Here is a 19,303-nt window from a genome sequence, read left to right as displayed (position 1 = left end):
CCATGTTTTTGATTCTAACCTCATCAGTAACATGACTGTGGCTTTGTAACACGAAATACCATTCCAATAAAATATTAAGAATGCAAGTCATCAAAATACAAAAATGATTCATTAAAACAACATTAAGTAAAAACAGTAGCATCTTATACAGCAACGTGTTTACTCTTGTTGAAGGTTCCCACACTTTACTGCACTCAGGTGCACACTCTGGCACAGGGTACTGTGCAAGTAAAACTTGCTGGAGTCTTCAAAAATGGCCATCTACTACATGCACCACATTTTGGTACCTCTGTACAGATGCTCTAGGTATGTACCAGCATTTCAACATTCAGTTCTTTACCCAATAACCTGGCCAGACCATCTGGACACCTTCATCAATCTATTAATGAATATCAATCCTCTAATCAGCACATGAAATCTCATAGGTACTCACCCTGCAAACTGGGCACTGCCAGTGACTACTGCTGTCTCTAAGCCTGAACTCATCAGACAAACACTTGGAATGATACACACGAAAACACAGGTCACATATCAACACCTCTCCAGGCAAATGGCATTCAAAACAATACCAGTCATGATTTTCTGTTTCCCAGTCCTACAAAAAATACAAAATATTTTGGTATGACATTCTGTCAAAATCTGCAGGAACTAAGAACAAAATTGATATGTCTTGAAATCCAGCAGCAATTAGACATAATAAACATTTTTAAGAAGTGTATAATGTTTAAAAAACAGGGGAAAACCTATGTGCTTTAAGATCTTCATCAATTTAATACACACTAACTCCAATAGAATATCAATGCCAAGTTTTAATTTTTGCAATTGTCTGATTAGTTACAATTTCAAATATGAGCTCTGTCCACAATGAAAAGTGGGTTTGTTTTCTACCTTTGTCTAAAACATTTGTTGACCTCTCTGTATTAGATTGTAAACAAAAGTTTGTGCACCTCAACAGACCATACCTATTTTCTTGGACTATTTCCCTCAGTTTAATTGTTACATTATATTTTCAACTGTAATTTTCTGAAGGGTAGTCCCTTCCAGTCTTTACTCTCTTAAAACTGACAACTTTTCAGCATCAAAGTGTTGAGTTACAAGAAATAAATGAAATCATGAACCAATTACTGCAAGAAATGTTTCTGCTAAGCAATCCCAATGCAATTCAAAACATATAAAATGTTTCACTTGCCCTGCTCAATAGCACCGGGCTCATTCCTGACATGTTCTGCAGTAGACAAAGGATATGGTTCTGCTGATGCACAGGTGTCTTTAATATACTCTTCCTTGAAAATTCACCCCCAACGGCCAAATTCTGACCTTTGAAACATGTGCACAAGCTTTGCTGAAATAAATGAGAGCAGCATGCATATAATTTGGAGGCAGAATTTTGCTCTAGGAATCTGTAGTTCTAAAACCAAACAGAATTGCCAGTGGCCACTGTTAAATGTTTATGTTTGTTATCTGAAATGCCACAGTTTTCTCTACACTTAGAAGACAAAATAGCTGTCATATCTCAGATAAAACTCCCAATGCCTTTTCATGCCAAATGTCACTTTTCAATGGGTTCAGATCTCTGAAAAAAACTACTCCTATTCTTCAATACATTATCTTGATAAAAATCTGATCAAGCCATTTTTAATGTCATGTTGTAGAGGTGGAGTTAGCAATTCCCACTGACTGCCAGAGCTGGCGTTTGCCCGATTTTCATTATGCTGTGCCTGGGCAGTGCAGTCCGTGTGTGCAAGGTCTCCTCCAGTGTGAGAAGGGCCACGCTCTGGTGGCGCTTCCAGTTCCTTGTGCTGGGCACAGAACTCTCTGACCAGAGCCCCCAGGAACACAAGAGATTGTGGGACAGCCCCAGCCCAGACTGCCTGCACTAAACTCGATGTGCCATGAATGCTGGATTGCAGGGCTAGCAAGTTTAGAGGGGGAAAAACCACCCTATGAAATCTTAACCAGTGATTTTTTGAACTCAGAACTTTACTCTCCTTTGTTGCGCAGATTAACAGTGTAACTTGACCTTTTGTCCTTTCTCCTCATTTAATTTTATTTGCAAATTCTGTATATCTCAAAATGGCATAACACTACCAAATTTGGCTAAAAGAACACATTCTTGTTTCACCAAATCTTTCCCCTTCCAAAATCTGTGGCTGTGTACTTTGGGAGCCCTTTCTTTAGGATATTTTGTAAACAACTAAAGATACTGCATTGTTGGTGTACTTGATTTGCCTGTAGACTGAGAGAAATCAGGATAAAGTAGTGTTTTGTACTTCATTTATATTAACTGTATGTAGAAAAAGAAAAAAATCAGGTGACATTAAAGGGCCAATTAAGCAAGAAAAATAACCAGTTTTGGTTGAATGCATATTTAGATAAAAATTAAACTGAGAAGACCCCAAGAGGTCCTGCAGTTTCACCACAGAATCAAGATTCCAGGATTCTTAATTTTTGTTTGTGTTAGTTACGTATTCGTATCTCCCAGATATTCCATTGTAAGAAATATGCTGGCAAAGAGATGTGGAATTTCATAAACATACGGAAATATATTTGCTGGCAAGAAAAACCTTCCACTCCAGCCAGAAACCATGACGTTAAATAAAACAGCAGAAGAGGCTTCCTTCAGTATTCACACTGTCAATCTAAATACAAGGATTTTCACAGAAAAAAAGTTTTAGTTTAATGCAGTATATTTAGTGCATAAGTATACATAAAATATTAATTTGTGCAATATATTTGAAAAGCTAGTTAAAAAAAGATTTTAAAAGGTCCATAACCCTTGTGGACAACTGCCCTATTGACTTCAATAGCGAGGTCAGAGGCAATAGTTTTCCTCCAACAGCAATGAAATGTTGGTTATTGCTCCTCTCGGTTTACCTAAGTGTGAGCGGGAGGGAACGCGCTCCCAGCACTTTCTCTATGTGTTTACTCATTTATTTTCATGCAGGAAATGGGATTATTTTAGCCGTGCCAGCTCCGGCTGCTCGGGGTCGGGCAGGCCGGGCCGCCGGGGCAGCCGCGGGCTGCAGTTCCCGCTCGCACCGCCAGGTGGCGCCGGGCGCTCCCGCAAGCGGCGGCCCCAGCAAGGGCGGCCGCGGTGACAGCGGCGACATCCGAGCGGCGCCCGAGCCCGCCCGACACGCGGGGCGCGCACCCTGCTCGGGACCGGGAGTGACATGGATGATGGTGGTGGCTAAGAGAGCAAACTAAGCTAGCCTAATGGAAGACAGAAACGTAATAGAAAATATGACAGAATTCAAAACCACATAGTGCAAAAATTGTTCACCTTGTTTTTTGCTGCTGTCTGGGAAAAAGGCTGCATACCGTAGGCCTTTCAAAATAAAAACAAAACAAACTTTGTATCTATACTGTAAGCCATCTGGTTATCAGGATATACACAAGGCTAGAAAGAATTCATGCACAGTGACCAGGAAATCAATCTGTTAGTTCTAACTTCTGGTTGCATACATTTCCTCCTGCATTCCTGGAATGCTACCTGACACTTTCACCACATTTTATTTCTTTAAAATATCCCACGTACTTATATGATTAAAAGAACCCAACACCCATCATTCTTATCCATATACACACCCACCACCAGGCCAATTTAAAAATCATCAAGAATATTAATGATTGTTAATTAATGCACCCTCTTTGATACCATAAACGTTCTCTGGCCATCTAAAAAAAGATCCTTCTAACATAATTTACTGCATAGGGAATTGCCCCACCAAAAGCAAAGCAACACCTTTGCGGCACATTATCGAAGGTTAGGCTATCACTTCATCAATAAAACTCACAGTCCTTGTTTGTGTATAAAAGGTGAGACATTTTCCCAGGGCCATGCAGGCTGAGGAAGGCTCTCCTCCACAGGGACTGAGTTTCCTGGCGCAGGGAGGGAAGGGCTCCGGGGTCACTGTGCTGCAGACAAAGGGAATCCTCTGCCCAAGTTCAGCCCGGCCCCGACAGGGAGCGGATTTGGCAGCAAAGCTGCGGAATCAGATCCAACAGAGACCTTCCCCCTGGGTCCTGCCCAGCTGCCCACTGCATTCATGGATCTATGCATCAGCAGGACAGCAAATGGGTTTGGGGGACTGTGTGCAATAGCCAGAGCTATGCTCTGTTAGGCAGAGCAGGATCTTGCAATCATATGGGTCACACGTGGTCACTTGTTCTTTATATTCAAATCTGTCAAACATTATATCATAAAGGTCACTTTGCACTGACATAAATAGCTGAGGTTCACTCGGCAACGTGAGTGAAGCACTGCAACAATTTCAAAAATACATCTTATGACCGGCACGTAAGCTTACTTTTCTTTGTCATTTGTCTTAAGTAGGCTGTCTTAAAGCAAATACATACATTTATTCTGGAAGTACAGAAAAATAGCATGGGATAGAAAATGTCAAGCTATCCAGAGCATTTGACAATTTAAATACAGATAAACCCAACAGAAAGGAATGAATCATCATGTCGTAGCCTTTACTGTAAAATAAAATACAAAGTTGTTGTCAAGGAAAGAATAATTTTAGTGCACAAAGAAAATGTCCATTATAATGCAAATGTACATGGAAAAGAAATGCTTACTCATTAGTAATGGAGATTTACTTAGCTGTAATTGAAATAGGGAATCTGTATGTTGGAGAATGTGACATCCTGCTGTACAATTAGCATACCATTAAGTAGGAGATGTGAAGCACATACTGAGAGTAAAATTAACAATAACTTAGAGGTCACAATTGTAACTATTAGGTCACTTCCATACCACAGCAAGCCCGTAATTATTGTAAAAAAAAGATGTTAAAACAAGTAATACATTTTCATTTTCATATAAATTATATGTAGGTATAGCACATGAAAACAGTATAACCTCCTTTCTTAGACTTTGTCTAAAAGGACCACTTTGCCTTTTTATAATGCACATTCCATTAACATAGCTCATTTCTTACCTGTTAATCTGTTTTCTCCAAGTCCCTTAATGGTAGCCCAGATACTCGGTATTAAGTCACTCTACTATCAGGTGGAGAGAGGAAAAGGGAGGGGGGGAAAAAAGCAAAACTCTATTCATGAAACTCCCCCTTATGGGGACTTGCTGGTTTCACACAGTTGAACTAGATTTCCCAAACAATCCAAATTATGGATATCCTTTGGACCCAACCAGTAAGCTAAAAAAAAAAGGGTCATATAGATGGGAAAGACAGTTATAAGGCAGTTACCCCTTTGGCACAATCATGTTTATTTACAAATAGTGTACATACAGTTCTGTTGTCCTAAATTCAATACGAAGCAAATGAAGGAAATAGTTTCCCATGGAGGTCATGGTTCCCAGCATTTCCTGTGTGGCACTTGCCCCATAGCACTCTTTGCACTTTTTTCACCCCCCAGGTGTTCTGTTTTAAATGATTCTCCAGCATTTCCTTTACGTGTGGGCTGCTGTGGTGTTCCTCTCTCTCTCCCCTACACCCCTGCACACACAGCTCCTTCCAGATCACTGGATTTTCATTCAGACCCACCTGTGCACAAACTCATTGTCAGCCCTGCATGGGGTCTATGCTTTAACAGTCCCTAGAGCTCCAGCTGCCCAGCGGGTAAGAAACTTAGAGCAGTTTTTCACTAGTTTAAAGGAAGAGTATTAGCAGATACACAGTAGATTTCACCCACCGTGTAACAGTTTTGGTCTGTCACAGTGGGAGAATCTAGAATGGCAACAAGGTCCATGCCAGCAGATAGAAGCAATTTTAAAAATATAAATTATTTAAAAATAGTAGCATTTGCATGCTACATTTATTTCAAGTAATTTTCATCACCAGCCTAAGACTTTAGTGTTATCTTTTCATGTTTATTTCATAACCTTTTAAAGAATGTCAATAAATGAGTTCCTACTATTTCTCAGTTTCCCGTTTCTTTAACATATAATGAGATAGGCCATGCCCAATTTAAAGATAATTTCTGAAGCAAATGTTCTGTATTCTGATATTTTAGGATTTGGGAACAGCCATAAGGAACACTTCCATCTCTTCTCACCTCTATCAGCTTTAAAATCAGAGTTCTTTACATTTTCCCCTCTTCAACTAAGAGAGAAGCTTTTAAAATCTTGGGTTTTGATGTCAAGGTTTCTTTGCTGGCCTTCAATAACTCTTCACTGGAACCCAACAAAATTGACTACCAGTCCATATCAAGTAGAAATATACACTGAAATAAATGCCTCACAAGAATGATGTTCTTTTTTTCCACATCTTCGATTTTGCTTAGGTTTTGCAACATGCATCCATCATCATCTGCTGTTGGGAAGTAATTTCTATCTTCTCTACTTAATCTTTCATATTTCAAACTTTCTGCTGTAAATTAAAAGCTTTTATTATATAAGAAATGGTGGTACTGCATTCTAGCATGGATGGATCTACCATTTCATTACTCTCCTCTGGTATCCAGGTCCTCTCTTTAAGAGGACTCAGAGTATGCTGCAGGAACCTAAGCCCCACTCACATTAAACAAAGCAGCATCTATTTCTGTCTAAAGACATTTTCCATTCTTAATAAATCAGTTCCTTTCTGTCTTTTTCAGGCAGCATCTGCTCCATCAAAGCTTTCTCAATTAGACATGAGCTTTACTAAAGGTAATTGCTAAAACCTTGCAGTACATCTTTATGACTCACAGCTATCAGGAACCACAGTGGGGGTGCACTACCTAGGAGAGTTCTGTCCTCCGGTACAAAACCTGAAGAAATGCTTCAAACTTCTACATTTGCTGCAAATAGCTACTGCCCACTTCATTTATCTGTTTTTTATTTCTCTCACAGTGTAAATACTGGAATCCCTGCCCCACACAAAAGGCAACCTGAAACAGGCTTGGACAGGAGCACCAGGGTTGTTAACAGCCCTGAGGAGCTGCAGAAATGCTAAACCAGCATTTAGCTCAGCTTTGAAATGCCTCCCTTTGCCCATCTATCCACTGCTTTTGCAATTCTGTTCAACTTCCAAGTAACTGCTCTGTACTAAGAGGAGTTTTACAAAGTGTGGCTGATTATCTGTAGAGCTGCACAGATGGAAGCCTTACCCTTTTTTTTTTTTTTTTCAGAGAGTTCAAGTGGATGTGGTACGTGCACACTGGCCTCTATTTTAAACAGGCTCCATCTCATTGGGCACAGCAGCCTGTAAGGAATCTCCAGCTTATCAGGGGTCTCTGGCAGATTTACTAGTTTCCACTCACACATCACCATGCACCAAGTAATACCTGGGTGGAACAAGCATTATGTGTTATGGAACATCATTCCCAGTGTTTTTTCAAATGCAGTGGGGACACAGTGTGTGTTTTCCACCAGAGGCCTCAGTCTGCTGTGAGAGCAGTCTCCCTACTGCCCTTGGGTCAGTCTTCTCTTCGTGCCACATCCCTGGCTCCATCTATTCTCTAGCAAATATGAATCCTCCTGTAAACATCCTTTCAGTAGCCTACAGGATCTGCTTTTATCTTTTCATCAGAACAATGATGAAAAGGTTAGGCTTCAAACTGAGGAAGGTGTGATTAATTCCTTGATGGCTCAGAGGACTTGCTCCATCTTTGCAGCAGGTAAATGGTGAGTTAGCTGTTTAATAAAGTATTTCCCTTTCATCACTACTGTAAAGGGTCTATATTTGATCAGGACGATTGCTTTCCAATGATAAAAGTTTCTTAGATCATCACACGCTTTACATTTAATGCTAAAGCAATGCTTTGGGGTAAATTCAGCACCAAAATAAGCTTCTTTTCTCCCCTGCAGTTTTCCTGCATCCCTGTGTTTACTAGATATATTTCTTCCTGTTTTGCATCTATGTTTTTCCTACTGCTTTTGCTCATCAAAAGTGCTTAGCAAATAAACAAGAATCCATCTCTCTTTCAAAGCCAAAAAGACTTCAGCAGCTAGAATCCCTTTGTGAAAATTGTTTCACTTTATCTTTTCTTTCTTTTTCTGGAAAACAACTACTGCAGGTAGCTACAATGTGTACTTTTACAGACAGGATAATCTATCCATTCAGATCTGTTGCCTTTATAGATTCTTTTCTTCTCTGACCTGGGCTTTATCTTTAAAATGGATTCCTATAAATTGACCCTGTAGGGCACTTCATAGGTACTCATCATTCATATTTTATCACAAAGAAATCCAAAGTTGTTATGAATTCATATGTCCTCACAACTACTGAGGCATCTTGCTTTATTTCAAATGTATTTATTTATTTATTTGTTAATTGTGGCCAAGGTTTTAGCATCTCAGCAATTAATTGGAATTTCCTGTTTTACATGGTTTTTAAATTCTCTTATTTTAGAAACCCTTTCTATTCTAAAAAGAACCAACACAAACCATCAGACAGGGCAGAGATCAAAATCTCCTCCATAGTTCATGTATTTATGAGCTTGTAACAATCCATTTCCATTTTCTTCACTGGTAACTGCTTCTTCTTCTGATGCACTGATACGGGAGGACTCAGGTTCTGCAGAGAATTCCACATCCTCTCAGAGCTCTTCTGGCTTTCTTTCACTGAATTTAATCTAATTAATTTATTGTCAGTTTGTCTTAGAAATCTTGAGTTTCTGGCACAAACCACCCAAATCCCTCTGGATTCCTGCCAGGATAGGCACATTTTTATTCACCTTCCCATCCTGCAGCCACTTTCTTGACAATTTGGGGTGATAGGTGCCAAAGTACAGAGCCAGATTCTAGCTCCCAATGCTAAAGAATTTAGTTTTTTCCAAGAAGTGTAGTAACATGTCAGCAGCCAAACTGACAGCTTAAACCCCTGTCACACTTATCTGCTCAGCCTATGAGCTGTGCTCCTGAAGTAATGAATAAATCTCAATTTCCTTCCCAAGAATATCATGTTTGGGTAGTAGCAGTGTACACATTATTTAAGGTGAGACAATAAAAGCCTTCTCCTCCAGGATATTAGAAATAGAAAATAATTTCAAGTGAACTGTTTTTTTCTTTCTTCATGTTCAAGTTCAAGGTTAATAGAAACTTTCAACTCATCTCCTCAGAAACTGGATGTCACAATTTTTGACTCAGGTTGAGCCAAGAGGAGGTTTGTAGGCTATTTTCATCAGAGGATAAATCGGTGATGGAGTGAGGAATTTATCAGGCACAATGCATTTTATGTCCACATTAAGGTTTTGCTCCCCTAGAAAGAAGGTAAATCCAGACCAGAAATAAACCATCTCTTTGCTTGTAGTTCCAAGTCTTCTTTCAAGAATTGTGCACAAAAATGGTCTTCTTCCCTTTTCTTGCTTAAAATACATTTACATTGCTTCTCTGGTCTTATTTTGTAGTTTTTCTTTAGGCTGATGTTTCAGCACACACAGAAACATTTTATCTGAACCAACAGCAGAACCTCCTCCACAGGTTCCTTAAATCTTTTGTCCATGTGCACACCTGTGCTGTAGGTGTGGCTGATATTGTTTCAGCTGTCAGTTGATAGAAAGGCATGGGGACTGCATTTATTGTGAATTAAGCATGAATATTAATAAGCTCAAACTGAATGAAGTTTAATTCAGTGACCAGCATGACACAATAATAAAAGATTCAAATCAGTTGCCAGAGATACAGAGCATTTTGAACTCACAGAGTTAATAAAAACAACACTACTAGGTCAGGGTGGGCACAAAAGGGGTAGAAAAAACCCAAGATGTATATTTTAAAAACAAACTCAAGATAGACTGATCTATGTCATTATTCTATTAGCACAATTTCAATCCCATGATGGAACCTTTCTCCAGACTAGTTTGACTAGTTTACTTCAAACTCAAAGTTAAATTCTAGTTCTTAAGAACATCCTTTCAATCAGAAAAGAACATTTTGTGAAATCTGTGAACATTATCAGTATCTCAACTCCAGAATGGAGAGTGAAAGCCTCAAAGAAGAACACAGCATTATATCAACTGAATTTTTAAAAGTCAAGTTGGCAAGGCTGAGAGAGCCAAGTGAAGATGCTGACAAGGTTGTTTCACCAGTTTAAAAGAAGCAGCATCTCTCTGCAGTCAGATGGAGTCTACTAGTGTCACCTTCAGTAATGTGAAGATCCTGCAAACATTGTGAATTCCCTTTCCAGAGAACAAAATATAAGGATGGGCAGAGGAGAAGGAAGAAATACCCCTGAACAGATGGGAAGAGAAAAACAAGATTGGAAAAGGAATGCAGAATTGCTCACTATTCTTAACCCTTCTAGAGGCAGCAAGAACCACTGGAATTGCTGTGGGGCCATTCTCAGCCTTAATGCAAAGACAGAAGAGGGTCTTGGCTTTAATGCAGAAAGAATTTCTCTTCCATGAGTTGTGAATTCAGAACTCTAATCCGCTTCTCTAGGATAAAATAGCCTATGCTTTGATTTGATGATTTCAATATATTTGCTTTTCTGAACTTTCACAAATCCATTTATTTTTAGTTTATTAATAAGCAGAATCACATCTGCAGTTTGTGACAATAATTTGTAAGAAAAATCATTGCATTTAGCACATGAAGGATTGATTTCATGGCAGTCTTTTGGAAAATTAAGCTCCGAATGATGGGTCCTTAAAGGATAGAAAGATAGAAAGAAAAGATTCAAAGAATTTCAGAAGCTCATCATCCTTGAGTGTTCTTGTGTGACCAGGCTGGTATGTGGCCTGACCTCAAAGCCTCCTCATACTCTCCCTGATGTGTGGTATTAAGGGATGGAAGCCAGTTTGAATTTTTTCTCTCACAGGATCAATCATTAACTCTTTGCATCAGTGAATCCCAAACTGTAAAGAACACTTGCACTTTCACAATAATTGAGTATTTTCCAAGAAGAATGTTTCAGGAATCTATCTGGAACATTCCAGCCTGGAAAATTCTCAATTTGTTCAATATGTAAAAAATATGAACTAATATGGCTTGGGCTATGTTTGGCTTTGGATCAGTGAATTTACACAGGACTTTACATTAAAGGCAATATGGATGGATAAGGCAAACAGAATTTTTTAAACACTGAAGGAGATTTTTCTTCATTTGGCGTGACATGTTCTTCCTCTTTGTGCTCTTCAGTTGTAAGGGCTCACATGATGAAGGCACTAGCTGTCACTATTGCTGTTTCATATTATCCTTCTGCCCCTAACTGAAAAGAATGGGATGCACATTAAAACCATTCCTCAGCCTAGTTATTTAAAACTGGTAGCTATTCAGACTGGTTTTGGATTGAGGTTTGGTTTTGTCTGTTGTTGTTCAGGGGTATTTTATTATTTAAAATGTATTTTTTGTACAGAAAAGATTCAAACTCTCACAGTGACAGTTCTTAAGCTTTTTACAATTATCTTCACATTTATGGAGACTCAAGATGACATAGTTCAAAAAACAGCTTCTGGCTACCAATACTGACCTAGCATGGAAAAATCAATATAATTACAAAAGCAATTAAGCATGGCAAGCAAGGAATCAAGCCTTTGCTCAATCTAAAGTAATTTAGATTAACACAAACATAACAGCCAAAAATTCTCCTTTCTCATAGATTGATCCCAGTAAAATCAAACCTGCAACACATCAAATCACAAAAATAACTGGGTGTGTGCCTGAGGTCACTTGGGTTAAAAAAATCACCTTCAAGACTCACAGTGCTGACAGTGGGTTACAACAAATGTTACAATGATGGGAATACAGACAGAGTGGAGAGATGGATTATTTAGGCAGCCTTGTGACTTGGAAGTATCTGGAGTTGCTCTGAGCAAGCACCAGTACTTTCTCAATTTAAAATACCAGAAAAATCCCCAGAAATGAATTAGCACATTGAGAATACATGTGTGTGTTGGGGAAAAGCAAATTGTATCTCTAATGTTTTCTAAAAGCAAGAAAAAGCAAGGAAACTTCCTCTCCAAACAGTGTACTCTCCTCTAAACTCAAACATCTTTAGAGGGAAGAATTGGAAATGCAATAATTTAGACACAGAGAGGACCAAATACACAGGAGAATGACTGTAACTGAACCCCACAGCCAGAATTAACTAGCCAGAAGAATTGCTGCCTCTTTCTATAGGCAATCAGTGAAATGATCAGAAAACAGAACTCTGTAAAATAATAATCTGTTGAAAATATAATCATCTGTTATGCATTCTTCAGTAAAGAAATAGCTCACAGTGCCTTAAGTAAGTGTGAAGCCTCACTCTTCACATCTCATTAGAGACTTTGGCCACTATGAAGCATTTTTAAACCACAGCAGTGTTGTGGGGTGTGTTGCAATCAGATGCAAACAATGAACCCTTGTTATGAACACATCTCCATCTTAGAAGAGCACAATATTGTTTGGCTTCATGAACACAGGAAAATTGAAATTATACATTCATAAAGCCTCTCTCTGGGCCAGAGCAGCTTTATGACTTTAATCATGAGAGGAAGGATTAGCACATTAAATGTTCAAAATAGCTCAGTGCACAGTCTGTAGAAAAATGTGAGTAAGACAAAATAATCTAAAAACTGTACCTAACCACCCCATTAAACCATTAGTACTTAAATTCAATTTCTTTACTTGGGGTTAGACACAGTACTATGTTACACAGATAGAAGTACATGAAATCATGGCAGAACAGAAAATAGTAATAATAGATAAGAAGATTCATTCTTATTTTCTTGAAGAACTACCTTTCCTTTCTATCTTGTCAACTGCATTCAAAACATAGTTAGCAACACTAATTTACAAATTTTTTTCTAAACCAGCAAGAAGAGCAAGAAGACTTTTTTTTTATGCTGTTAATAAATAGCATGTCCAAATTCCAGAAGTTCTGTGAGAAACAGAAATAAAGCATTTAGAAAAAAAGAAAAAAATAAACTTCCATTACCAGACTTCAGGACTGACATTTCCCTTGCAAGGCAAGAAGCTGAAGAGATTTTGTTCAATTGTATAATGATGCATCAACAAACAGAAAAATGCAAAATTCCTAACTAAAATCCTGAATAAAAATGGAAAATAAATTCTTCTCTCATTTATTTTGTGCAAATGCATTAATCATCTGAAAGATAAGAAAGCCTGTAAGATGAGAACACATTTTGAAAATGTGCAAAACATCTGGGAACATGGCAAATGAGCAAACAAAATGAATACCTGCACAAGCCCTGGAGGTATAATATTTGCAGCAAAGTTCTTGTTTAGGTACGAATCCTTAAATGTCAGTTGGAATACAGTACATTTTGTTACCAACTCGACATTTTAAATTTAGTAACTTACATAAAAATATTTCTCCCACATGTATCTGACAGAATAATTTTACACTCTTAAATCCAACCATTCTTGTTTTTTTTTTTGGTTTTTTTTTTTTTTTTTTTTCCTGAACATTAATTTTCATGAGCTATCCTTTTTGGAAGAACGTCCTGATGCCCTCAAATTGTTTTGTCTTTGTACCTCAGCTTGTCTTTTGTATATTACTAAATATGTGAGGTTTTGCTAATTTTTTTTTTTACCGTAGCTTCAACATGCTGCTAGAACAATGAGAGCAAAGTAGTATAATTTTTCTGAAGGCTAAGGGTAACCCTATCAGAGATTATGTCCTTACTGCATAGATGTATTACTATGTCAACCTATTGGATAGGGTAGATGTTTGGAAACCCCCTAAGCAAGCACCACAGATTATCAAATGGATCTTTTCCAAGTAGAGCTGTGTTTTTATAATCTCTATACTTTCAATTATTGTCACTATTTAGCCATCAGTCTGTAGTCACCATCACAACCAGTACTTTCAGGTCATGTGGCATCCTCTAGTCAGGCACCTCTGACAGTAACAAAGGTGCTCAGCAGTTCTGTGGCCAAGGCCAGTAATCTTTTCACTGGCTAAAATTCAGATCCAAAACTTCAAAACTGTAAAAAATCACCAAGCAAACAGTCAAATAAAAAGTGGGGGGAGGGATGATAAGAATGTGTCTCTTTGCTATCTCCTTGGAGCAGCCTGTGTTTGCTGACTTCCACTGTGGTGCCAGGAAAGAAGCCAAAATCCAAAAGCATTCCCACACTGGTGTCAGTGGGTGGTTGATTGGTTTTTAAGTCTTCTCTTTCCTGTTTTGAGCTTTTCAAGTTCCAGTAGTACCAGTCAAACCAAATTTGACAATTAGGTCAAGGGTCTGTAAGTGCTAAAGTTTGAGCCTGAAATCCCTATTTTAACATTAATACTCTGCTTCAAAGAGTTCCATCTCCTCCAAGCGCACCTCCAGAAAGAATTCTGTGTATTTGTCCTCACTGAAATGTAACTTGAGTTCATGGTCCAACAGTCATTAGTACCAGATTTGAGCAGTGCTGAATTACAAAGTACAAACTGCCTCTTGATCAAGTGCAGACAAAGCATCTGTTAAACTACCCCTGTGTCCAAAGCAGAGAACATCCCAAACTTGATGGTTTGCACCAATTGTCAGAGAATGGAAAATACTTGATCTGATGGCGAGTGATGACAATGACACTTTGTTACTCATTAAAACTTTCTGAATAAAAGAACAAAGGGAATGACTTTATACCAAGTCAATGTGTTTTGCTTCATCTGTCTGCAGCATTTTGATTCAGTATCAGAAACAAAAAGTTTGGGTTTGGGTATGATTGAAACATGGCCTGGATCAGAAGGTGATTTTTATTTTTGCAGAAAACTGTTAAGTCAAGTGTGGTGTTCTGAACTACTGAGACAGCCCCACAGATATGGTCACAGCCCAAAGTATCAGTGCTTAGCAGTAATACTGAAAATGCAGTCTGCATCTTACTAAAGGGTTATTCATAATGTGACTTGAACACATCTTCAGTCAAAGATATTTTGTGCACAGACATAAAATAATTGTGCAATTCTAGTGACTCACTGGGAATTTACAGGATATAAATTCTTTCAAGTTTTGTTAAACAAATGTTGCTAATAAGCAGCAGGAACATTATTTGAATGATTATATAAGGAATGGCTATTGTGAGGCATTTTGATAGTTTTTTTTCCTTTCTCTTAGCAATAGAGGAAACAAACACACAGCATACTTGAGATAATCAGAGATCTCAGGCTTTATGTCTTGTTGAGTCTACACAGTTAATATCACTTCTAAACAGATAAAACACATGTAAGAAATACCTAAAAGAGCTGAGCTGGAATTTTGAAATGTTTCCTGCCAGGGAGAACAGTAATATACCCTTTAAAGGTTCCCTTGAGGGCTTCTAATGAAATTAGAATGAAAATCTTAACAGTGACATAATGTACATTAAATACAATGCATTGAAATTAAGGTATTTCAATACTTTAAACTTGTTTAAGTGAGATAATTTTGATGATAATGTTTTCTATTATGGATATTGCTTGTTTCCACAAAACCAAAAACAATGCATGATTTCACTTTCAGGATCTTACTGATAACTGCAATATTGCAATGAGCATTTTGGTGGTTTTTAGAGTTTTTCTGGGTTTCCCCCAAATTTATTGTATTCACTATGTCTGAGACAATGCTGACCCTTTTATCAGTATTATATTCCAAAGCAATAGTTCCTAGTTCAAGTATTTTAAAGCTTTGCAAAACTCTTTTTAGTTAGGAAAATATTGTCTTGTAAATAAAGAGATGGGGCTTCTAAACAAGGCAAAACAATTGTTCGAGTTTTTTCCTGGTCTAAGTGACTACCCTCACTTTGTGAGTGGGCTCCACCTCAGCTATGGAGGGATATTAAAAACATTGTTTTTTTCTCTTCATGTAACTTTCAACCTATTGAAATGGATTTTAATATTTAGGTTAGACATCCAGTGGAACAGTATTTGGATGCCTGTAGCTGATTTGCTAAGAAAATCCTTTCTAATTGAATGCCCTGGCACAAATATCAGTAAAATACATCTTTTCATGTGTGTTTGCACATAACTGTATAATTTCATGTTGCACTTCTGAAAGGGAGTTCTTTGTTCTTCAGATTCACATTGAAGTAAGATTTAAAAGTTTGTGACTTTTTTTTTTTAACACACCATCTTTGGGATTTGAGAATGTCTGAGGATTTCAAGTAATACCAATAATATTTACTGTCTTCTGTACAACTGTAGAAGAGAATACAACATAAAAGTGAGGCATAACCCAGCAAAGGACTTTGCCAGTTTTTCATAGCAGAAAACTCAGAGTTCAAGAGGAAAGAGCTTCTATGGAATAGAAAAGGTTAAAAAAAGTTTAAGAGTGCATTACTTCCCCGTTCACAAGCGCCAACACAGAAACTATAAATAGTTTGAAACATAAATTAAAACAAGTTTCATGCTAAGATATCAGAAATCGTGATTTATTTTCTCAAAGACTTTATACTCACAATCTCATCTCCTGGCAACCAATATCCTTCTTGCTCAATACCAGCTTTTGACCCTTTACACCCCACGGTCAGGGTTTCCACAATGAGACCATCCTTGACTGCTAAACTCAGCTGACGTGTGGTTTCTTTTGGATGCATACCATGGACTCGAGACATGTACCTGCACACAAAGCACAAAAGTCTCTTAGTGTTAGTTTTAAATTATAAAATGTGTCAGCAAAATATACACATTTTCAAATGAGTTAAAACAATACACATTCTAAGTTTTAGATTGTTTTTAAACAGTCAAAATTTATATCGCTTCACCCTTTCCCTCGAATCAGTTTTTTTTCCTCTTGCAGCTTTCATGTACACATTTAGACAAGTAGTAGCACAGTAAACTCCCACCAAAAAAATCCCAAAATTTACACATATGGTGCTTGGGCTTGTCTCTGCCACATCCATTTGTGCCCTTTAAATTGCTTTAAACTTGCATTTCTCTAACACCTCCTATAGCATACATACTACAGAATCTACCATTGAATCTCTGTGATGCTTGTGTGTACAACACATTTAAGAAAAATGGAAAATTTATATATCACATATGAAAACCCAACAGCTCAAGTTACTGTGCTAAGTGGTTTTTCTCCTTTTCTTGAGTCAACCACAATGATCACATTGTGACAAACTGCCTTGGTGAGAAAAAAACCACATGTAGCTTTAACTGTGTATATACATGAGATTCAGCTGTGTTATGTTGACCTTTATCCAGTCTAATTTGCTTCTAGGCCAACACCAAATATTAACTTGGAGTAAACAACACAAAATTATCTTCTCTCAAATAAAGATGACCTCTCTGCCTTAAGGTCATTGCAATTCAGGGTTTTTTAACAAAATTCTGAGAACATGTCTCGAAGTTGCTGTGCACAGAGAGTTGTAATCAGCAGATACATGAATTGACATGGAACCAATTATTTTGTGGAAAATATTTTCCTACTTATGGATCTCTTAAAGTTACAGAGCTAACTGAATTTCTCTCCATCTTTGTTTCTCCAGGTACTCTGTCTTTACCATTTTCCTAAGAGAGAAATCTGTAATTTGCCTGCTTTAAGACAAAGCTGTCAGCCAGAGTATCCTCACCTTCCTGCTTCATAATGAATTCCAGCAACCACGACTCCTTTGTGACTGTCATCACAAATACCTTCACAAAAATGTAATTATGATCATGAGCAAACTCAAGAAAGATTTATTTTAATGCAGCAGCATTGCTTTAAAAAAAGAGTTAAATCAGTTCAGATTTTTTTTTTAATAACATGGCTGACAGGAATTTTAATGCCTTAGAAGTTACAAACTTACAGTAAGTAGTGAGGACCACCCCAAATGGTCAAATCTTCAATCAACCCTTCCCTCTGTAGACATTTGCCTTTCAAACTTCTTACTGTTTTATATAAATAAAGTTTTTCTTTCTTGCTTTTTCTCTTAAGCTTCTGCTGGAACTGGTTTGTGCTAATCTGATATTTTTGTTTTGCTCTAAACTGTATATAAAATAGTATAATAGATTTCTGACTGAGTGTAAGTATATAATTCTATAGTAAATTATACAATAATCAGAGCAGCACAGGACATTTATGAATTTCTGTGTGGGATCAGAGGCATTTACATAAATGCAGGATGTTTGCATTTATTTGGGGTTTATTTTTTTTAGGATAAAACTCTTAGAGGCAGATGATGCCATTTCCTTTATTTTACAATGTCTACCACAACATGGTCCAAGCCTAATTGGTGTGTGCATGCTAGCACTGTATAAAAGGTAGGCAACTGATACAGAAATGACAATATTCTGTACAAGTCTGTGTTCCAAGCTAATATATATGAATATTCTGGTGGTTTGCACATAGGACCAAAGGGCCAAAATCAGAAGATAAGGCACTTCAGCTTGGCTGGATGCTCATCTGCCCAACCTGATCCCTCTCTACTGCCACAGAAAACAAAACTCAACATGAGCACCTGTTCAAGTGAGACTAAACACCATAAATAAATTTTCAAAATTATCCAAACTCCAAGGTCTGAACCAAGAAGAGACTCAAGTCTATTTACTTCACTTTCAAACAGAGTGCAAGTGAACACCACTGGTCTATAGAAGCATAAAGTGTGGAAGCTTTAAAGCCACATGAAAACAGCTCATTTGCTTATATAATCATGTTACATGTATTTCATGTGTGTGTGCACATATGGACATATTTATGCAAACACAACTAGCTTTTTGAAGTGAAAATTATCTTTCTCAACATTTGCTAATGTTACTCTTTTTTCACCAAATCTCCATTTTTAACTCAGTGCTAACAATATCTCTGACAGAACCATAGCATTCATGTGTCTGTAATTAATTCAATTTAACTGGTCTCAAAATACAAATAGGCTAACTATCATTCTTCCCATTTTACAAATCAGACTCTGAGCACAGAAGTGATTTCCCTACACTTATAAGGTGAGCTGCTATAGGTCTGAGGACAGAAACCAGGTATTAACCCAGTGCCATAACCCTCAGGGTATCCTGCAGAATAATCCATGTATTTTGCACTGCACCATCCCTAGTTCCAGAAGCACAGCCCTACCAAACTCTTAAATGTAAGCTACAGGTTTCATTTCTCACTCTTATCTCTGAACAGAACAGATATATAATACAAACCAAAAAGCCTTAAACCAACTCTAATCAGCTAAGAGGTTTAATCTGCCCATTTCCACTGTGGCAGGTTGTGCACTAGTGAAAAGAGGCACAAGGCTCAGAATCACCTATTTCTCAAATCCAATCTGTGTTCTCCACCAGAGTGAAAGTACTTCTCCCAACTGAACTATTTCCCCATTCTCTCCAGCTGTAAATCAGGAGTAGTAAATTCCCAGTGGCTTTTTGAAGAGTACTTTAGTCAATGTTCAGACTGTGCCACTGGGGAGTCACAAGGGCTATGTTTTCTATTTTTAAAATAAAATGCTATCAGCTTTTACAGCAAAGAACACACATGTAAAGAGAATGATTTTACTTCAAAGAGTAGAACTAGCACCCTCCCCCAGATT

At 37.7% G+C, this 19,303-nt stretch overlaps 1 protein-coding gene across 5 annotated transcripts in view; it reads right to left on the bottom strand.

Moving 5' to 3' along the window:
* Window positions 1-19,303, bottom strand: part of ZMYND11 (zinc finger MYND-type containing 11) — a 106,065-nt gene that overhangs the window by 28,038 nt on the left and 58,724 nt on the right. For 3 of the 5 annotated variants that reach the window (XM_059489552.1, XM_059489569.1, XM_059489561.1), the window contains exons 3-5: window positions 16,253-16,412; window positions 3,284-3,328; window positions 434-595 (exon numbers count right to left, since the gene is read on the bottom strand). In XM_059489552.1, coding sequence (XP_059345535.1) covers window positions 434-595; window positions 3,284-3,328; window positions 16,253-16,412 — 367 coding nt within the window. The remainder of the gene's footprint in view (window positions 1-433; window positions 596-3,283; window positions 3,329-16,252; window positions 16,413-19,303) is intronic. The other 2 variants (XM_059489577.1, XM_059489588.1) reach the window with 2 other exon arrangements.

This window comes from Ammospiza nelsoni, chromosome 1 (assembly GCF_027579445.1).
Source record: "Ammospiza nelsoni isolate bAmmNel1 chromosome 1, bAmmNel1.pri, whole genome shotgun sequence".
Lineage (NCBI taxonomy): Eukaryota > Metazoa > Chordata > Aves > Passeriformes > Passerellidae > Ammospiza > Ammospiza nelsoni.
Note: the sequence above shows the minus strand (reverse complement) of the source record. Positions and strands in the feature narration are given on the sequence as shown.